Source organism: Lagopus muta, chromosome 13 (assembly GCF_023343835.1).
Source record: "Lagopus muta isolate bLagMut1 chromosome 13, bLagMut1 primary, whole genome shotgun sequence".
Classification (NCBI taxonomy): Eukaryota; Metazoa; Chordata; class Aves; order Galliformes; family Phasianidae; genus Lagopus; species Lagopus muta.
In genome coordinates, this window is record NC_064445.1 from 3,455,677 (window position 1) to 3,477,715 (window position 22,039).

General features: G+C 45.2%; 1 protein-coding gene across 22 annotated transcripts in view; it reads right to left on the minus strand.

Moving 5' to 3' along the window:
- Window positions 1-739: 739 nt before the first annotated feature.
- MBNL3 (muscleblind like splicing regulator 3) overlaps window positions 740-22,039 on the minus strand; it is an 89,564-nt gene continuing 68,264 nt past the window's right edge. For 16 of the 22 annotated variants that reach the window (XM_048959130.1, XM_048959113.1, XM_048959124.1 and 13 more), the window contains 5 exons: window positions 17,018-17,168; window positions 14,688-14,723; window positions 12,379-12,473; window positions 10,900-10,973; window positions 740-8,486 (listed from right to left, as the gene is read on the minus strand). In XM_048959130.1, the coding sequence (XP_048815087.1) occupies window positions 10,917-10,973; window positions 12,379-12,473; window positions 14,688-14,723; window positions 17,018-17,168 (339 nt within the window). In that variant the 3' untranslated portion in view covers window positions 740-8,486; window positions 10,900-10,916. The remainder of the gene's footprint in view (window positions 8,487-10,899; window positions 10,974-12,378; window positions 12,474-14,687; window positions 14,724-17,017; window positions 17,169-22,039) is intronic. The other 6 variants (XM_048959125.1, XR_007379598.1, XM_048959127.1 and 3 more) reach the window with 6 other exon arrangements.

A 22,039-nucleotide genomic window follows, 5' to 3' on the forward strand; every position in this document is an offset into this window, starting at 1 on the left:
ACAGGAGGACATGACCCCGATGGCACCGAGCTTGCAGAGGGGACCCCAGGCACACGGAGATTAATATTTCCAGGAAGCACGTGGTGTCACGGAGCCAGGGCTGGGCTAAAAGCTCCCTTCCAGCAGTGCTGCCAGCAGGCAGGTGGTGACCACAGAGCAAAGGCACCACCGAACAACGCTCTCACCTTGAGCTCTGCTCAGCGTTCAGAAGGGACAAACAAGCAGAGGGGGTCAGCAAGCAGCACCTCTGCCAAGAGAACAGCCAGACTGCCCCACAGGCAGCACAGCACCCAGCAGAGCACTTGGAGGAGACTCTGGGAACCCAGCACTGCCAAAGGGAGATGACTGCTGTGTTACTGCACTGGGACGTTCAAAATGGTACCTGACACAACTGCTGAAAGAGAAAAACGGACACAGATCACTGTGCTACAAGAGCTGCACAAAAGGATTACATTCAGTTCCTTCTTCCCGGTTACCTTCAAACACGCAGCTGTGATCTCCCTGATCTCAGACAGACAGGGTTAGAAGGGAAGCGTGGGCAAACACGAAGCAAACACAGCACACCACACGTGGCTCAGAGGGGCTGAGGCACAAGAGAAACCAGCAGGCAGCATCTGCAAAGTTTTGCTTTTATTTTTCTAAAATACAAACTTCTTTCTTGCGTTAGTAACTTCAATAGGACAGGCCCGATGCATCCAGGAAAGAGGAGGCACCGACTACAGAATTCAAAATACTGAAGGTATTTTCTGGAAAGAAATTTATTCTGTTGTTCTACACTTTAAGATATAACATTGAATCAAATCCATTCGTCATTATTTTTTACATCGGAACCTTTAAAGATCGGGACTAATAAACCAGAACTCGAAAAGTTCTTCAACTCCTATTAATGCGTAGATATGGATCCATAAAAAACATAACCAAGAATTTTATACACTTTATTAAAAGATCAAAAAAATAAACAATAACAATATAGAAGTAACATACTAAAATGAGTAGCATTATGCACATCTCTAAAGCACATACAGGCACTACAGCAATATAACGTGGCAAAAAGAAAAAGAACTTCCAAGCGTACACCCTGTTGGTAGCAGTTGAGGGAATGAACTATCGTGTTATGGAACTGAACCACTGCAATAGCCTATGCCTGCCTGAATCTGATGGTATGTTGTTTCTTACAATGCCACAGGGCTAACTGTAGTTGTTTGTATATATGCTAAACTATACCATTAAATTGATACCTAATGTTTCTCTTGTACCAGAAATGCCTATGAAAAGAAGAATTGCTTCAAATATCTACTTCACACAGTACGGTATAAGTGTTTGTATAGACCTAAATTAGAAGTCGACCATTTTGGAGAACATTCTCTGATTTCTGTGATTGCCTAGAGTACAATTCTCTACTTCTACGGAAGAAGAAAGCGACCTGCTGTCAGGTGACATGATCAGGAGCACGGGGAGTTTCGTCTCATTTTCATGATGTAAAATAGAAACAGAATTAAAAGAAAGCTAATCGGAAAAGGAAAAACAAAACAAAGCGAATAAATCCCATAACCCAATCTAAGAATGGTCTTATCATCCCCTCATCTGCTAGGATACAAAAGCCATGGCAACAAAATCATTTGGCTTCCACCACTATCAAATAGCATCTGTGTACAGTAATAAGGAACTGGAACCTTGTAATTCAGTGTCAGGTAATTCTCTCTGTTGTGTGTTTGGAAAAAGAACTTTGTGTTATTTAACAGTTGTGTTATTTTTGCATGTTTAATTATCTCGTCTGAGAGGCAGAGTTATTTTTGATATAGAGATGTCAGTAGAGATCACTAGCAAAGATTTTAGCAGTGTTGTTGTTGTGATCGTTTTCGTATCCCCAAGCAAAAGAAGTTTACCGTCTCGGATTCATTTCACATAGTGCAAAACAGTTTTTTTCTTGTAATCCTAGAAATGAGGAGCTTGATTACAAAAATTGATTACAGTAAAGGGAAGCTTTAAGAGCACAGTGGCCAGAATTTGCTGATTATTTCATATTAAAATCGACATTATTGTAACGCACACGGAAAGAGACAACATCTGATTTTTTTTTTCCCCTTACAGACGCTGGGACCACATGATGCTAAGGCTCTGATTCAGCAAAGCGTGCGTTTCAATGGATCACGTGGTGAATTATGGGCTGGGCAGGGGACATTCATGGACAACGTGAAGGGAGCAATCTCTGGGAGGCCAGCAGCAGTGCCCAGAGCACTAGGATGGGCAGGGGAGGGATAGAGGGACATGGGGGCCTTACCAAAGCGAATCTGAGGGGTGAGGTTGCAACAAAAGTACTAGCTCTGATCAAAAAATAAGCAGCTCGATGCAGGCCTCCCAGCTTCCCCACACCTCCCTCAGTGCTGCAGAGCATTGCGGTGCAAGCAACAGAGCAGGAGTGGGAAGGGAATCAAGAGCCTGGGGACCCAGATTGCTGGGAATCAGCAATCTGCTGCAGAGAACGGATATTCTACATCATTCATCTTCTGTTTTCTCTGTCACAGCTAACATTCCATTTGGGAAAGCAACATGCAGACAACCTAGCTTGCGTATGAGAGCATCTCCTGGTCCTGCATGGGCACAGGGCTTTGCCCAGGATTCCCACCACCTCCGTGCAGCCTGGCAGCCCTGGAGAAGCAGGGGAAGCCGGGGCTGTGTGGGAGCACATGGCCAGCAGCTCCTGGAAGCACGGTGCCTCCCTGGCTGGGGACAGGGCTGTGCTCCCTTTGCATGGCAGGGCAGCAGGGCTGCACCCAGCCAGAGGCACCGTGCTGCCACCCAGCACAGCGGCACCGCCTTCCCTGCCCAGCACCCAGCACCCAGCCCACAGCTGCACCACGCTCTGCTGCCAGGCCCTCTCACTCTCTCAGAAGAGCACTAAAACAGTGGCACTGGAGGGGAAAGTCCCAATCCATCCCAAGCCCATCTGAAACAACTCCCAGCCCTCCACTGCTTTTCAGCTGCTCCGTTTAGTTGGCTTGGCCCGTAACGGTGAGAAAACACAAAACCACACAAAACCCAGCAAACGGCAACGGTTCAAACCCTCTCTGGGATTTCAAGCACCTCAACAACAGTCACCTACAACAGAGAAACACTTCCAGACAGAAACAGGGACGAGGCGCTGGGCAGAATGGCTGTGTGCCACCGCCGCCGTATCGGCCCCAATGGGACTCACTGAGAACACAAAGCACCACAAACATGACCTCGGCTGTGTGTGGAAATGCAGGCTGATTCAAAACAAAATCTTTGCTAGTGACCTTACTAATTCATTAAGCACTGTTTCCCATTTCTCCGTGCTGCAGGTTGGAGCTGACCTGGTATCAGTCTGCTGTATAATAAGCTATGGCAAACTACAAAGCTTTTACAACAGCAAAGCAACATCATGCTTTCAGATAAGTTTTATAGCAAAAAACTCCTCCTTTTCAAAGCCTTAGTAATACCTATCTCTTTTACAAACTTTTCCTGTATTATTACAGACTTTTTTTTTTTTATATTCAAAATAAGTTCCAAGGATTTCTTTCGTGGACTATGTACATAAGTGCAAAAAAGGTGTGTCTCACACATTCGTACACTAACTGAATCAGTTTAACTGCAGCATATTGGTATCTTCAACACTGTTACGGGGTCATTCCACAATATTTTTCTTTTTCTTATGTACAGTTTTTGCTGATATAAATTAGTATTAAAATAGTTACACGTTTTTTCATCATTTAGCCCTGATCGTAACATAATCACACGAGTGTTCAATTTCAGGAAAAATAAAAGAAAAAAAAGAATTTAAAAACAAAAAAAGCAAACCCAACAGAAAACTGCAAGCAGAGCTACAGTACTGAGAGGGATGGGTTCGGAATTCCCACAATGGCGGTGAGTGTGAAATGAAGGAACGACCATCACTACGTCCCCACGCAGCCCGTCGTGCTGTCGGAGTTAAAATACTGTGGAATAACCCTTGCCACACAACAATTTTCTACAAGCTATAAAACCTGACTCTAAATCCATGTGTTGTAAACTTCTCGACTGAAAAAGTGACGTAGAGACACCGATTCAGCGTTCACATGGGACTTTGGGATTTTAAAAATATTCAGTCATCTCTTTATCTGACAGTATCGAACTGTACCTTTCACAAGCTCATACTGTTACACATCACTTTTAATTTACATGTGAAAATCTCACAAATAACGTATACAAAGGTAGCCATGTTGTAGTTTTGTTGCCATAGCAACAACAACTTAATATAATTAGTTAACAATGAATCTATCATTGTAGGAGTTACATACAAAGTTAATTTTGTTCTTAAACTGTAAACTATACAGACAAGTTATGGACTGCGTTCTACACCTTACCATGCTTCAGTGTTGGTTTAGAAGAGAACTAAACGGGCTGAACGGATGTATGAAAAGCTTTCAACTTTCTCTAGCTCTCCTTCAAAATTAAATTCATTCGTTACTAAAGGTATCAAAAAAGCAATAGTGAAAAACCTTACGAACTAATGGTAAAGAAATGGAAATACATGACGCGGGTTAATGCGTTGTAGCCCAGTAACAATGTGTTGGAGCTGTATTTACATTGGGATTAGGCTAGCAACTATGAAAGTTATTACAGTCTTTAACATACAGTATATACTCTAAGGCCTTCAACAGGCACGTGGTAAAATCAGGTCAATATCAAACTAAATCCATTCAACAGGAATGGGAAATTAGATTTTCCTCATAGATTTCACCTTCTTCCGTTCTCGCGCGTGTGAAATGTACAAGGGATCAGAACCAAAACCCAACGAGGATCCAGTTTCTCACTCACTGCGTGTCCCAGAGCTGCCCTGCGGCGCCAGCAAGGGGCCCACGAGGCTGGAGCAGATTCCTCATCCGACACACGCGGCTCCTCGTCCCACCGGCACCCAGCGCAGGCTCACAGCCAGCTCCGCTGCCGCCCCGATGCTCCTCCCACAGCTGCGGCTGCCCAGCGGGCCGGGAGGCGCCGGCAGCGGGGCTGAGCGGCTGTGCGGCCTTGCCTTCGGGATGCTGGGAGCACGGCCAGGCCGCTCCACACAGCATCCAGGAGCGGGGGGCCGGCGTGGGCTGCCCTGGGAGGGAATGGTTTGTAGGACATCACGATGCAAAAATACAAAGTCAAAAACATCATCAGCTAGAAACTTGCAACTAAAAAAAAACCCAAAAAACAGAAAGAAACCAAAAAAAAAACCAAACCAACAACATTGATTGTGAAATCGTGTTCCGAATTACTAACAACACTGCATTTAACAAAAATAATCTTAATAGTTTTATGAATCCGTTTTATTTTAAATCCCTCTTTTATTGTCTGCTTATGTTACAGTTTAGTAGTAGTACTTTTATTGAAACTACTAACAACCTTTTGCGTGAAAATGATCAATCTCAGCTTTCATTTTCCCTCTGCATGACCCGTTTTATCCAAGTTTCAGCATTTCTTGCATATTGTTTGCATAAGGCTGAGAGAAATGGACAAAGAGAAATCACTTTGGATAAATAAAAAATATAGGTTCATGGAAAGTGGGAAGCTTATAAAAATGTCACTAAAATTATATTGATTTAAACAAACTTACATACATCTCTTGTCAAATAAAGGATGATATTCATGCTTTTATGACATTTGTTTAGAGTCACTAACGAGCTCGGTGACTTTGTAAGAGTCTATTTAGGAAATTTATAGTCTGGCGACTGGTTTTTTTTTTTTTTTCTTTTTTCATTTTTTTTCTTTCTTGAACAAAGAAAATTAGAGCAAGTCATTGCACAACTAGTTTCAATAGTGCTACCTCAAATGGCATTTTTGCCGAGATTGTTTTGAATTTGGTGAAGTTTAGTGCTTCAAGCTTTTCTTTCCTTAAACTCATTTACAAATTAACGCTAAATTTGCCAGCAATATAAAAACTGTTGTGGCACCTAATATAACTACCCTGAACATCCCTCATCGGACCTCTTTAATAAAAAATAATCCTTAAACGCTTTTCTTTTTTCAGTGCTTTAAATGTGACGTGAAAACAGCTGTATTCTAGGTTTACATTCTATGCACATCTATGCCAGATGTTTAAGTAGATAAATAAAATAGGAGGTTACATCAAAGTGTCAAGATATACAAAAATCCATTTAGCACTGAAAAAGTTCCAACCTCCTTTAACTCATAAAGCCATACAAGCTTGAATGCATCCTTTCTGGCTTAAGAAGATCAGCTCTGTTCTTTGTTGAGGCACTGGCACAGGTTGTGCAAAACCCATTTTGATACACAAATAATTTCAAACAGGAAGTACTCAAATCCACTTTTTCCACTAACAATGTTATGGTTTTGGGAAACAGAAACTCAGTGGTTAAAAGAACAGGTAGGCGGTAGCCAACATAAATGACAGCCACTAATTGCAGGCAACACTGCCTGCTTTTGAATGCTGGCGGCTGGGAAGCATTCATGGACACGAGGGACTGCCAGAACATGAGGTGCATGGCTGAGGGTTGGGGCTGCGTGGGTTTCTCCCCTCTTTTAGGGTTAGGTTCAAAGCCTGCTGAAATGAATGGGAAGATTCCTTCTGGCTTGAGGCTTTTCTGAACCGGACTCTTCAAAGGTGCTTGCTATGAATGCATCTCCACACACAGGTGGTTGCAGCCTGTCCTGGGCCATACCTGTTGTGCCCAGCCTGCCCCTTTGTCCCTTGTGGTCCACGCAGATGCATGGCTATTAGTACATCTGCAGCCACAGAGGACATTCTCTACCCAAGATTAAGGAAAGAAAAAAAAGGAATCTTCTTGGCACCCCACAAAATCACTGCAAGCTCAGGGCAGCAGGACACTAACAATTCGCCCATCCCCTGGCTTTAAAAATGATTCTCTTTCTCCTAGCACTTCATACTTCTATGAAGTCGAGGGATCAAATCCATCTCTTCCATGATGCCAGCAATAGTACAGCAGTAGAGCTGTGACAGGGACAAATTTAGCTGCATTCTCAAATTAAAACGTATTCTGTGTAGCCAGATCGTTCAGCAAGGCAGCACAACACCAGGCAGTGCTGCCCAGGGTGCGTGTGTGGGCAAGGAGCTGCTTTATTCATGCGCATGACAAGGAGGTATTGAGAACTAGCCCTTGTTGTGTGACAAACATTGGTCTTCATCAAGTAGAAGGTGCCAGACCACATCCACCAACCTCTAGGAACATGATAAAAATGGATGTTTATGTACGGTAGAATTTCTCCTGGTTTATTATGCTGTGTTTGCTTTATAGGGCCAGAAATTAGGGGAAAAATCACCAAGTCATGGTCAATGTGATTAAAGAACTGGTGCACGCTGACAGAATTTCAGGAAGGGTCACCAGATTTCAGGCTGAGATGTTTCAGCAGGCTCAGTGAAGAGATGCTCATGGGCACAGGATTACCCAGCTGGGGCCAAGCCACGATGATGGGCCTAATCCAGCTTTGTAGCTAACAGTTGGCAGTTGTTCCTCTCCAATGCAAACGCCCAAAGGAAAACATCTCACTCATCCACCTATTGCTTTCCACTGCAGCACGAGAACATCAAGAAAGATTGTGCGCCATTTGCAGCTGAGAATGCACTTCAACATACAACAGAACTGCAGAAATTCTGACCAAATCTTTCCTATCCCCTTAACTGAGAGTGGGTTTTTGTCTTTCTCTTTTGTTTTTTCCCCTCCAGTTTCCAGAATCAGCTCACTCCATTTAAAGAAATACTCTGAAGTGGACTGAAATCACAGCTGGCCTTGCACATCATTGGTACTAAAAATTTGGAGACTATCTGAAGGCAAATTTTAAACGATAAAAGGAGCCTTTAACACAAACAGCTGACATGAACAGCAATATCCAGACAAGGGCAGAACATTCCTGCGTCGTGTTTTTCAAGCACATAATTCCTGTTTCCCACGATAACATTTTTAGTGAAAAACAAACAAAACTCCATAAAACCTACAGTATATGAAAACTTAAGACATAACAATAATGAAAAAATGGTATTGAGTATACTTGATAATGATGTACACTTTAAAACAAATCAATAGACTATGATGTAAACAAAACAGTAAGATAACACTTTAAAAACAAGACAAACATTTATCCATCGATAGTATACAGTAAACCAACAGTCCGCTGTGCAGATGCACTTATCAGGATGGTAGTCATAAAATGATTAAGTGTGTTAAAGTAATGTGTTATAAAAGTCTATTATAATTTTCTACTTGTATATCTCATATAACAGAGCGCTGTTTGTTAATTGTTTCTATAGTGCTTTTTTTTTTTCTTTTTTTTCTTTTTTTTTCTTTTTTTTGACATTCCCATTGATCAGTTTTTGGTTAACATGTAGGCTGCAACAGGCTTACTGTAGAGGTGGTAAAGAACGATAGAAGGGAAGAGGGGATATATACAGAAAGGCCATGCGCAGCTTCCCACCAAGAAGTCCTGGTGCTCCATAATTTTATGGTTCAGAATTTCAACATGGTCTGCTGCAAGGGAAAGAGAAAACAGAGAGTGAGACGTCAGATATTTTTTTCTGTAGAAGTCATTCTATTAAGATGCATCTGCATCCTCACCGCATCGCCTCTGAGGTTGCTATTAGCACGTCGTGGAGAGAAAATGGTTTATTCCCTTAATTTTCTGACATAGGGTGAAATTGCTAATAACACACTTGGCATCCTCTTTAATCAGCACTTAAGGCTTTCCATTTCCAGCATGCTTCACACATGCTGGCAAAACAATTTGTGGAATGGGAAGGTGGGAGAATAACGATCTTGTTGGTGAGACAAGATGGCAGGTAGAGAGCGGCTGATGAGAGGGCCAGAGGAATCCCTGACTGCTGCTGCCTCCTGTTCACTGTGAAGATACTTACATTAAAATCTAACCCCAGAGAGCCAGAGGTGAATCAGACACAAAAACCTTGTGCTCAGGCGGCCCTCCTCTGGGAGAAAATCTCCTCTCCTGGGATGTACTTGTGAAAATCCTCCCTGCAAAGTGCTAGGCTAGCCGGCCTGGCTACCAGGACCTGGTCAACCGTGGAGAAAAACATCTGCCACAGCAGATTCTATTACCAAACTCCCACTCACAGCAGCTTTGGGAATTCACCTTCTGGCACTGCAGAATGCCAACTAAGATCCTTATCTGGCAAAAAACCAGGAGCACACGGACAACTTCACATGCTCGGGTGGCTGCATGAAACAGGATCCAAATACAAAGGCTCCTGTGTGGGAATGGTCACTAGTGGGCCTGCGAGCACTGGGGACACTGGAAGAAATCAATCACATTTACAGACTGGTAGAAAAGAGCTATGTCCCATAGCTGCAAGGTGGTGAGAGGACAAGCACATCTGGCAGAGTGCATCTGGTCAGGCATGTGGTCACAGCTCCCTGGTGAAGAACAGGCTGCTTGTCTGGTGCAAGCCCAGTAGGCTGGTCCACAGGAGATCCAACCCAATATAAAGTGTTTGACCCTACTTCTTTCAGGCAAGGGTTTTCACTGTCCTTAAAAGCATGGCTGACTCGACAGACTGTACCATGCTCACTGTTTGCTAAATGAAGCTATTTCATGGAATTTCCTTTCCTACTCTGAAATCATTAGTAACTGTCAGTGTGAGTTTAAGCACACACACAGAAGCGAAAAGAATCCAGAAAAAAAAGAAATTTCCTGAAATAAATAGAGAAATCAATCTCAAAGAGTTCAGTAATGAGGTTCTTCCAATGCAAATGATCTCCTTATCGGGTGGAACAGACTGTTTTGCATGTGTTATGGAAATCGTGGAACATGTCAGGTGTCACGTCTGTCTGTTGTTTAGGAGAGCAATGTACTGCACAGCACAGAATGTTTTCACTGACACAGATACCTCATTGCTCACCTACACTAACTGGGCTCCACGGCCACCGTCAGCAGGCAGTTTATACGTACGACAGCTTATGTAGGTCACCAGAGATAAGGGACACCACTGACACGAGTGACTTCTGTCAGCTGCTAAAGATATAATTAGAGAATGGCTTGCCAAATTAATTTCCAGCATTTAAGTACTTGCTTGTAATACAGGATCTAAAGAAGAAATGGGTTGCATATCTGCGGCCCGCGTTGGGAAAATCTGGTGAATTCTTGTTGAAGGGGCTGAACTGCTCGTTCATCTCCTGGGGTGAAAAATAAAGTGATGAACTAAAATCCTCAAGGGATTCTCTCTCATGAATATTAGCTAACTCTTACAAATAGAAGAAATGGAAAAAATAACACTGCTGCTAAGGCTGCAAAATGCTCTGTAATTCAAAGGAAAGGATAAACTTCATTATTGTCAGTCATAAAAGCCCAGCAGCCCAGGATCTGCATGTGTCATGAAGGCTATGCTGCTTGTGGACCTGTGAAGAAAAGCACCACGGGCCATGCTCCACTGTGGTTAACAGATCTCTGCCCAACCCCAGCCTGTCCTGCTGATGCACAGCAGCTGAGGATGACCCAGTCCTGCTTACCTCAGGAAAAGGAATACACCACTAACAGCAAAACACAAGTTTCACCTTTTCAGCTGACTCATTACCAGAGCAGTCTTTACCAGCAATAGCATGAACCCCTGAGGCACCTGCAGGCTGCTGGGAGCTGTGCAGAGCAAGAGCAACTTGCAAACATAACTGTCAGACTCAGGGGGATGCAAGAAAGGGAGGCTGCAAACCACACAAAACAGCTATTTTAGACACAACAGAACACTGCTTGTTGTAAGCCACAGGGCTGGTCTGTATCTGTGCTGCAGCTGCTGAATTGCTGTTAACTTGGTAGAGAGCAGAGCCACCGGGGTCCCGCAGGCTGAGACCCACTGCCCAAAGCAGCCCCTTTTGGGGGACGCAGCACCCTTGTAACAAAGCAATCCACTGTAAAGAGAAATACTGAAAAGCAACTTACTGTTCTATCGGGAACTTCTACATCTGTGAAACAAACATGCTGCTACTCAGTTCATCTACTGATAACTGGGATATCTACAGCAAAGAAAACAAAGAACACAACACATTAAAACATTGCTTTGAAATCCGTCTCTTCATTCTGTCTTCAGTTTCAGGTTAGCAAATACATCAGCGTCTTATAAAACAGGATCCACTCCCAAGTTGTCTTTACTTCGCCACACATTAAGTACGACATAGCTGCATCACTACTGATGCCTCGTGGACTATGAGGTGATCGTACTGGGATTTTAGCTCCATGGACTACAAGTAAGACAAATGCTCTGAAATTAGCTGGCTGAGACATAAGGAGCATAGCTTTGTCCAGACTCATACAGCCACAGAGCAACACTGCACAGAAATTTCTGCTTTCTTCTCATGACCAATACGAGTATGAGTAAGACCTTCTCTACCTGACAACTACAACACAGCATGGAGAAAGAACAGCAATACCTACTGCAAGCAGCAAAGCACTGCCGAGGACTTAACACGGGTAAAACTTCTCCTGAAAGCTTTATAACCTAACAAAAGACTGCAGGAAACGCCCTGAGATCATAACGACATTCAGCATGGCTAACAGCATCCTACTGAACAAAGCGATGCCCCATTTTCTCTGCAATAGCTCTAAACCTGAGCACGACGAAGAACTAAGAAAGTTACAACTTGTTTTGGGGAGTCGGGGGGAAGCACTTGACACTTCTCTGGCCTCAGTGGAAAAAGTTGTGGCACACCAAATTGTCAGGAAGCATCACTAGGACAGGTTGTGCGTATACAGTTCGGGACGGGTGCAGAAGCAGCCATCACAACTCAGTATCTTCAGAGGAAAGTTTTGGAAAGAGTTATGGCTCGGCAGACATGCATGGAGTCCTGGACACTTATGGCAGTGCTGCAACGGCACGTACTGCACATCCAGAGTCATTTCTGTAGGGATGGGTGACATTACTGGTGTAAATAAGCTTCAGACTTCATCGCCTCAACCCCGTTTTTTTTTTTGTTTGGTTGGTTTTTAGAGCTGTTTTTAGAGTCCAATTTCGCAATATGGGGGGAGGCCGCTTTGTGTTTCCACTTCCACTTTCCAGCCGGGAGAGGACATGCCAAAATACCACAGGGAAGGATGCTCGGGGTGGTATTTCTGCTTGAGACTGAAAGCAGAAGTGCTGCAGGTCCAAGTGCAACAGAGGAGTTTTGCAGCCCGAGTTCTGAGTCCCGGGGCACTTTGGAGAAGGCAGCGAAGCACCCAGAGCTGCGGGGCCGTGCCCTGCCAGTCGCCCATCCCTACGCTGCCGCCGCAGCGGTTCCAGCCGGTGCCCCCTCACCGATCCCCAGACAAACTGCGCTGCCTCTGCGCGCCCGAGCCTGCACCGAGCCGGGCGGGACTGGGAGCCCTCGCCCCGGTCCTCCAGATCTGAACACACGTGAAAGAAAGCCATTGAAAGGGCCAAACCTGATTGGCGGTAGCTGTTGCAGCGAAGGGGACGCTGGTGGCAGGAGTTGTTGCTGCAGACACAGTGGTGGGCGTAGCACCGTGCATCATGGGCACTTTCGGAAGGGAACCATGGAAGCGACATACGGGAGGGTGGAGCGTTTTTATGTAACCATGGCAACATGTGGTGGATTTGGGGGCGTGGCAGGAATCACAGCAACAAGCCATGTGACATCGTCATGAAGGACACATCGGGGCGCGGCATGCAATCACAGTGCAAAGCAAGACAGCGTTGGGAAAAAAAATAAACAAGAGAGAAGGGGAAAAGCCAATTACAATTATAATTAAGGAAAAAACCAAAACATTCTCAACACTTAGTACATTTATAAGCAGAACAATGATGTATTAGACTCCAAAGGCCAAATTTCCAAAGGGGGGGGGGAGGAGGGTGTGCTAGCAAAAGCCCACGTCAGCTCGCACCCCTGGGGAGTTAGACGCAGCCAGTGCACGTTCCTTTGGCTGGGGACATTTTGGCAAGCGCACCCTCCCGCCCGCCTTGGGAAGCTCATCCCCTTCCCTCCCCTCCCCGTCCCCGCCAGGAACCAGGGGAACTCAGGGGAACTCTGCGAGCCATGGCAGCGCGTTGCACGGCTGGGGCCTGTGGCACAGCTGCAGTCTGGCCGCCATCCTGCTAGGCCGCAGCTGCAGCAGCCCTTTGCCATGTTTTGTTGTCTCTGCTGCAGGGACGTTTCGGCACAGTACGGGGTGAGGGCACTGCAGGAGATGGCTGGCAGCCCGAGCTCTCTCCCCACGATTCCAGCGTGCTTCCTCACTGTGCTAATTCTAGAGGATTTGATGGGATTCCCTCCTTGCAAGATAGGAGGGGATGGAAAGGGGAGGAGGCCAAGAAGGAGAAACACAAGAGTGCATCCGACGCTCACAACTGGCGGGAGAGCATCCAGAAGGGCAGTGCGGCAGCGGGGAGCTCAGCAGCCTCTCCAAGCTGCGAGGAGCCAGAGGGGATGCTCTGGGGCACCCGCAGATCTAGGAAGCAGGGGAAGGATGCTGCCCTGGACCGCTCCAACCTGGAGATAACTCTTTCTGGCCAGGCAGGAGCTGGGAGCGGAGCAGCAGGCAGCACGGAGGAGCCAGCAGCCCTTGGCAACTCCTTCTCCAAGGGGCTGGGTGAATCTGTGGGCAACCTGAATGCCAGGAGCCACACCTAGGGTGTCAACCGGGAATACCCACAGCCCCGGCTGTCTGTGTGTGTGCTCCCCCCCGGCCCATCTCAGCACACGTGTGGGATTCAGCAAAGTCCAGCAGAGCTGGAAGCTGGAGCCTGCAGGAGCGCTCTCAGGGTTCAGCAGCAGGGTAACTGTGTGCCCACAGGGCCCCCTGCTCCAGTGGGTTGCCTTCAGGTGGAAGAAGCAGCCTGTAGGACGGGGAGCTTCAAGAGCAGAGCGCTTAGCTGTTTCTGCCAAAGCTGCTGGCTTTCAGACTTCCCCAAACTGCTCCCCAGGGCTCCTGCTCCCCCCTCTCACTCTGCCCGAAGCAGGCACACTCCTATCCAGGATGGCTGTTGACTTGCATAACCTTGGCTGGCGGTTGAAAGCTCAGATTTCACTCACGCTGCTGTGCCCAGCAGCTGTACATAGAGGTGGGGGTCCCTCAAAGACCCACACAAGCTCCAAGCATGACCCAGATCCTGAGACTGAGCATTCTGGATCCCTGCAGAAGCAGAGAGCGTCTTCTCAGCCCTGCTGCCTGATTGCATCCCTGGTCCCCTGTTCACAGTTCCTTGAGCCTGCGCTGCTAAAAAGTCCCTAACGAAATGAATCTTCAACTGGTCCACAGTATTAGCCCTGCTTCACTCACTGTACCATTGGCACCCTGCTCTGGCAAAGGGCCTGCCTCTAGATCCGTTCCTTCTCAGAGCCTTTATTAAACCAGTCTCTTAAAATGTCCTCAGGACAACCAAAAACCTGAACTCTAATATACCTGATACAAAAATAGCAAACCAACAGGATTCTCCCACTGCTATTCCTTTGTTGGACAACTTAAATGGGTTGTAAAGACATTCATGTTGACAAATTTTTCTTCCTGCAGCAGAACTAAATAGGGGTGGGAATGCATTGCCTTGGATTCTCGTATTAGTCACACGAAACACTGCACTGCACAGAAATTAAAAGGGGTACAACCATTTAAGCCTCAAAGAAGACAGCGGATAGACAGTCACACCACTCAGCCACCCAGGTTCTCACTGATGCATACTGACTTGCTGTCTCTTTCAGATTAGGAAAAAGTTGAGAAGTTTGTGTAGAAAAACCTACCAACGCTTGCAGTGGGTGTCATGCACAGAACTGACCCTGCGCACCATGCATTGAAGCGTGGAAAGATGAACAAAAGGGATATTTCATTAGTGAAGCTTCAGTGTTAGAAATCACTTTAACTAAAAAGCAGGTATTCTCTTTGCAGCATTCAATATTTAAGCACATGCAAAACATTCTGCATATTGATACATAAGTAGTTTAAACTCAGTTTTAAGAGATAGTAGCAAAACAAATTAATTCTTGCATTCTTGGGTAGTAGAAAATGTAATTTCTTTTTCCACCCTGGTATTAAATGATGTGATCTATTCTACTGATCGGTTGCTTTGTTGTTTTTTTTTATTATCAGGTGTATTGATTTCTTTCCAATCACAGAAGCAGACAAGACTGCCTTATAGGAACATCACACTCATGTTAAAACCAGCTTTCTAAAAGCAATTTACTCCTGTAAGCAGGGATTGGGATTCAAGGTCTCTAGTTTAAAGCTGAAAGAGGCAGTTCTTTTAGACTTGAAACAGTTGCAGTGACGACATTATTTTCAGTGTTCACCCTGATCTCCCCATCTCCATGGCAAACCATGATGCTGAGAGATCATGGCTTATCACAGAGGGAAAACTGGCACTTCAAGGACTCAATAGCAGACACTAACAAAAGTAACTCTACCACTCAAAAGGATGTAAGCTGCTACATGCCACCTCTCTGCTCTGCTGCCAAGAGCACTGCAATGGCTTAGATCAAATTTACAGCCTGATGCATGAGTAACGAAACATGTGGATGTGTAAACTCATCAGAGATTCATTCTCTGACTGGAAATTTACTCCTCTGATCAGCATTAATGTCCTCAGACAAGAGCCTGTGTCAGCAAACAGATCTGTTATGCATCAGCCTGTGCACAATCCCATTGCTGAGAGACAGTGCACAGCAGTATCATGAGAGTTCTGGATGAAAGCTAATTTACAGTGCTTGCATCAGAAATATGTATCTTTATGTCAGCTTTGGAGACTGCAAACTCGGGGAAGGAAAGCGTGTAGCTGGCTCACAGACCTGGCATTCTAGAAAGTGTGAATGTTTCCTGAAGTTGTATTTCACTTGGCATCTGAAAGAGCTGCAGTAAGGTCAGCTCAGCCCATCCCCTCCAGAAGCACTGTGCAGGCCACAAGACTCCTCCTTAGTCCCTCCCTTCCTCTCCATATAAGACACTCCTTCCCTGGGAAAACATCCTGCTGAATTCTGAGCATCTCCAATACTCTCATGAAGACCACGAGAAAACAAAATTTAGGTCTTGACTCTCTGGATCACGTTCACAGCTGAGACACAGTTTAGTCTCAATACTAGGCTCTCTTAAAGCTTTTCCTGACTCCAAAGAATGGCATGGCTGAGGTCCAGGTCCACTGCATGCTTAAGTCTACTCATGGAAAAGCTTTGTATATTTTTATAAATATCACTTGGCAAATGAATACAGTGTTAAACGTTAAAAGCTTCAGGCATTTGTTTCCATATAATGCTCTGCAATGAAAATAATGATACTAAAACTAAGCTACCAACTCTTGAAACGTTCCCAATTCAGCCACTTGCAGTACTTACTACTCTAAGCAGGTTTTGTTTTCCATTTGGCTGCAGCGAACAGAGGTTAATTGGCGAGGCAGCAGTCACATCTGCCACGTCAATGTTTCGATTTCTGTATGAATTACTGAGCTGCATCTTTCAATTTTACTCTGAGACCTTAAAGGTACAATAAAAGCTGGGAGTTAAATTGCTTTTAAAAATCTCAGGCTATCATACCGGTCAAAAGACAAGCAAAAGGGAAAAATATGCCTTTAAAGGCAATTACGTAATTTGTGTTTACTGAAGATGAGCCATTCCCTCTGCAAACAAAACGGCTGCTGGAATATGTAGGTCACTGAGATAGAAGGTTAGAAGGAAACCTGCAGCTTGGACTGAGCAGGCAGCTCTAAATACAGGTCCACCAGATATTTTAACATGAGCCTATAATATAGCTACACAAGAGTCAAAGAATTAATTTGGGATTATCCAGTTGAACCATAAGAAGGAAAACCAGGAAGTATGAATTCAAGAAACATGCAGACAGTTTTCTTAGTTGGACTGCTTAAAAGAAAGGAAAGGCTAAGAAGGGCCCTTTTAAGTGAAAAGCTCTGGATTGCATTAGGTGAAGGAAAAAAAAGTCAAACAACATACATTAACATTCCATCGATTTTTAACACGAAACTTTATACACTAATATTCTTTTGCTAAGGACTCTTACAGATCTGCTTATTAGCTCAATGTCTAGGTCACACAAAGAAAACCACGATGGAGAAAGCAAGGACGCTTACCTGTGGGGATGAACGTAGGCTGTTGCAACTGCATGTTGGCTAGAGCCTGTTGGTAGTGGAAAACGCTTGGGTTAAAGACTGTGGTGGCACCATTGTTTTTTTCAAGTGCTGGCCTCTTTGGTAAAGGTTGAAGTGCACCAGGCGGCAGGGCCTGTGGATAAGGGAGTCATTAAAGACAAGTGGAATAAAAAAGGGACCCAAAGTTGGTAAAGCATGCAAGAAATAACAGGGGTCTTGCCTGCAAGTTACCTGAAACCGTATCAACACAACAGACAGGAAACAGAAGAGCAGCTGTATCATAGTGACAGTTGTAGGTGAGCTTACAGCTTCTCTAGGAAAGCAGTTAGTAAACACAGCAGGAGAAAGGGGCAGAGTGCAGAAAGAGGAAACACTATGGGAGATGGGAGTAGGATTCAGCTGGGCACACAGGAGGAAAAGCTTGGGGAGGAGGAAGGGGAGAGCTGATCAGGACAGGATACCACAAAGCAGGCAATGGGCATTTAAACAAGAACATAGCAGCTGAGAGAAGCACTGGTGACTATTTAAAGATGGAAAGATCAGTATAAGCTGCAAGTGCCGTGGAAAAATAAGGGATGCTTGCCTCTGCCTATTTCAACACCTGACTACATGTACCTATGTGTACGGTTGTGGTTGCCTACACTTGTATGCAGATGTCCCACTTGTTCCAGTGGTTAAAATGGTAGCTGTGGGTGGCACATACAATATCACATTCGTAGTAAAACGCACTTTCCCTCATTTTCAGAGAAGCTGAGCAACAACACGGTGAAAACGAGGACCGATTCTCCACTGCTTGCAACAGCTGCACAGCTCACAAACAGCAGATTTGGGCTTGCTCCCAATTTCTAGTAGTGCAGTGCTAGAAGGCCTCCAACAGTTAAATACCTCCTGCTCATTATTAGCAGTGGAAAAAGCCATTGACAAATCTGCTGTTCGAACAAGATTTGGGTGGGTCTTGCTATCAGGCAAATCCGCTCTTTTTGTTCTATCACACCACAGCACTTCTTCCAGCCCGTCAAACCTGTTTCATGACAAGACTTGGTAAAAAGCATTAACTGGACTCAGAAACTTCTCTCAGTAAGGTACTCATCATTTACAAAGCGTGTCTCAACAGCAAAGTTGTATGTCAGGTTCTTAAGAAACAGGAATGTGTCTAATGATTTACAGCTTTGCCTTGTACCCAAGCAGAAACCACATTTTTTTCCACGTTGTGATAGAAAAGGGTCCTTTTTAATTATGCCCTGCAGTCCTTTTGCACGTAACACTGCCATTGACGTCAGTCAGCTTCACGCACGTGGAAGTCACGCAGAATCAGGTCATTTCTGCCTAGTTGTGTTCCATATCATGCAGCAAAGCAATGGCTGAAAAACAGGCTGAGTACTTTTGTTTGTTCGAATAAATGACAGTGAAGGATGGGTAATGGAGAAAGCTTAGCAAATGAAGGGTTAAGGCTACAAACACACAGTACTTGTAAGAAAGGACACAAGAAAAGAGCATTTAAAGTGTCATGAAAATCAACGCACAACAGAATACAGCCTAAAGCTTGCAACAGTTTGTCACCATTCAGAAATGGGTTTCACTTCAAATTTAATTTGCTATAGGAGACTGCTCATCTGAGAAATGTTAAGCAAGACACTTTCAGGCAAAATATTACTCCAACCTATTGCTATTCACATAGTGGCTTTTGGATGGCTTTAATATTATTTAAAAAACCACAAAAAATAAAAGAAGAAATTGCATTTGCAAAACTGCCCTCAGACATGCACACGTCCTCTGCTAATGTCAGCAGACAGCCAGTGCCAGCATTAGGACTTCATGGTACCTTTCCAGATTTCTTCTGGCTAGTACCAAGAGACAGCAGTCAAACATGAGCCAACACTCAGACACCAAAATCTCTTGCTTAAGATCTCCATTTCAGGATGAGGTCTTTCAGGTGAAGATGTGTTTCCATTTTTAGGGCAGCCTCCACTGGTATCTATGCTAAATCTGTATCTACTATTTAATGATAGTTCCATAAATGTTCCTCCGGCGCAGAACAGATTTGTAGCTTGTAGAGACTGGAGTAGCTCTGCTCACATCAGAGGTGTTTTACAGATCTACAGTAAATAACTTGCTGCTTAAATTCATGCTCCTTACTGTGCCTGATTGCAAAGCACGCTTTTTCAGATGCTTCCAAAATCTGCCTCAGAAAAAAATAAAAATTGCTAATTATAGCAAAGCAACTGCGCCAAGCATGTAATGGACTTCTGACTCCTTACTTCTTGGCCAAAGGCTGTCACTTCCCCAGAAAGTCCTTCATCCCATAATGGCAGTGCCAAAAGCAGAACAGATGAAGGCTTTGGGACTTCACTATGATGTCTTGGCTCTCTACACAAGGGACAATTCTTGAGCCCACTGTTACAGGGAGCATACAAACACCAACATGCCCAAGGGGTGTCAAAGCACAACGGTCCAACCTCTAAACCTCTAACATCACCATTCCTCCTAACTTTAAAGCCCTTGGGGGCATGGGAAAGAAAAGAGCTATGGCAATCCCATTTCTTTTGCCTGAACAGCACCTCTGGGAAATGCAAACACATGAGCTGGATTGGAAAAGCCCCAGTATATGCAACATTTCCACAGTCTTCTAGAGAAGCAAGCAGCCTGGAGGCCAGCTTTGTAGAACAGGACGCAGTGCCCATCTCGGTCCGGCTCTGGACACAGCCTTCTGGTCACCTGTTCCCATTCTTGGTGCTGGGGCAGTTATCCGTACCACAGCACGCCCTGCACACAAACTCCAGCCACCAAACTGTCACATCCTTGCTATCCACCTACCTAATCCTTGGCTTGGCCAGCACTGTGATTGCTGAGGATGGGCGAGAGATGGCTCTGCACCTGCCCTGCTGTTTGACACATTCCCCAGGTTTGCTACAAAGCCAGAGTGCTTGGGGTTAGGAATTACTTTTGGCTTCCAAGCAACATATGGCAGTCCCTACGGATGAAGTACAGCACAAAGCAATGCTGTTTGGATGCAAAGAGAAATTCTAACCAAATCTAGACACTGCAGCAAACAACTGTGTTGCATGTGAAACGGGACAGCATTTCTTTAATGGTCTCGGGACCATTATGCAGAAATCTAACAGCTTGTGGGGATACATTTCTGCCTGGCACCATGTCCTGGTTCCAAAGGAATTCCCCAGATGTGTCCTGTGGAACCTACAAAAGGCAATAGGAGGCTCCTCAACACTTTTTGACCTTGCTGAATTCTGTAGCAGTGCCTTCCTCCTGCAGGACAGGAGCTAGATCAGTGCAGTACAGAACTTCATAACTTTACCTCATCCTGCTGCTTGCCTTTTCACCCTGGACAAACTTCAGTCATGACAGAAGTAGCAGTAACCTTTGAGAGTGGACAGTAGCCTTTTCTGTGTGCACAGGGGTAAGCAACCCTTGCAACATGATCATACCATGTGCTCTGGTGAAAGGGTTAATTTCTTCTGCTTGGTACCCATGTGATAACCCACACTGATCCCAGTGAACAATTCCCACTAAAAAAATGCCAGGCAGTCCCTTCTTTTTGGGCTGGGAAAGCGACATTCCTGCTGGAATTGGAGCATCTGAACATAAAGATTTCAGTCCCTTCTCTGCATGGCATAGAAATAAATCCTTTGCCATGAATGACAGACAAAAATGCAATGCATGCCTAAGTCAAGATTTCCCACGTGCAGGTTAATAACATTTTTTGCAAGGCAGGAACTGGATTAAATCTTTGCAACAAACAATTTAATTGCTCCTCCAAGTTCCCTTCTGATCAGTATCTCCTGGGAGCAGATCACACTTTCCCTCACACTTTCCCTCCTCTGCACTTAGCCGGGAGGGCTGGGTCTGTACCTGACTTGCTGTTTCAGCCCAAGTCACAACACACAGAATGCTTTGAAAGAGGGCAGAGGTTGCACCCATTCCCTGGCAAGCAGCAGAGTCAATCCAAGCAGTTTCCTCTGAAGACTACGTATGCTCTTATCAGTACCATAAATTGTTCTCCAGCACAGCTTCCACAAAAGGTTCAGAGGAGGTGACATATTCCAACAATGTGGCTGAAAGCATTCAGATGTTCCAAGGCAGGAAGACTATTAAAAATCACTTATCTGATCAGGTTTTGTTCATCGAGAAGGTCAGAAGGGCAGGAGAGCTACAGAGTTTTCCCAACATCAGCCAGATGGAGTCCTGTTGGAGGGGTGGCTCCCCAGAGGGCAGCCAGGCACCGCATGGGTCACTGCCTGTGGGCTTTGGGGCTGTGCTGTACCAGCAGTGAGCACGGGAGGCTATTGTGTCAGGCACTGTTATGTCAGTCATTTGGTGTCAGGCAGGGTATAATTCCAGCCTGCTGGCGGAAGCTGGTCCCTAACAAGACTTCCTCATGCTGCTGTCTAAAGCTCCAACAGGAAAGCCTGTGGACTACTTAAAAAACAACAACAACAAACAACACACAACACCAGTCTTGCTGAGTTGCCCCAGGGGTTTTGCCTCTGGCCAAACTCAATGCAGTTATCTTTTTTCATTTAAATTTGCCCCAAGAGCTTAAAGAAACATCCTCATTCTGGGAAAAGCAGCCTCTCTGGCCTGACCATACATTCACTGGCACTGGAGGGAGCATTCATCCCACTGACACTTCTGCTTCCCAACACTGGGAATGGAGAGCAACAACCCTCTGTGTTCACTGTTCCCTTTCTCCTTACATCTGAGGGACACGAGATATTTTCAGGACATAGTTAATCCCTCGCATGGAGGTGAATGGGAGGGAATTGTCTTAGCAGGCTTCTGACCTAGTGTATCACAAAGAGGCAGACTGCTGCTGCAGTTGGAAAACCACCTGAAAACCCCAAGCTGCAACAGAAAAGCCCCCAGGAATACTGAGCAATTCCAAAAGGCAGCTTCAAGAGGAAAAGCTCAGTAGGTTAACGGGTGGCGTGGGGATGCAGGACGGCATGTCTGAAGGGACACCAACATTCCTGGTGGGATGGGCAGTCT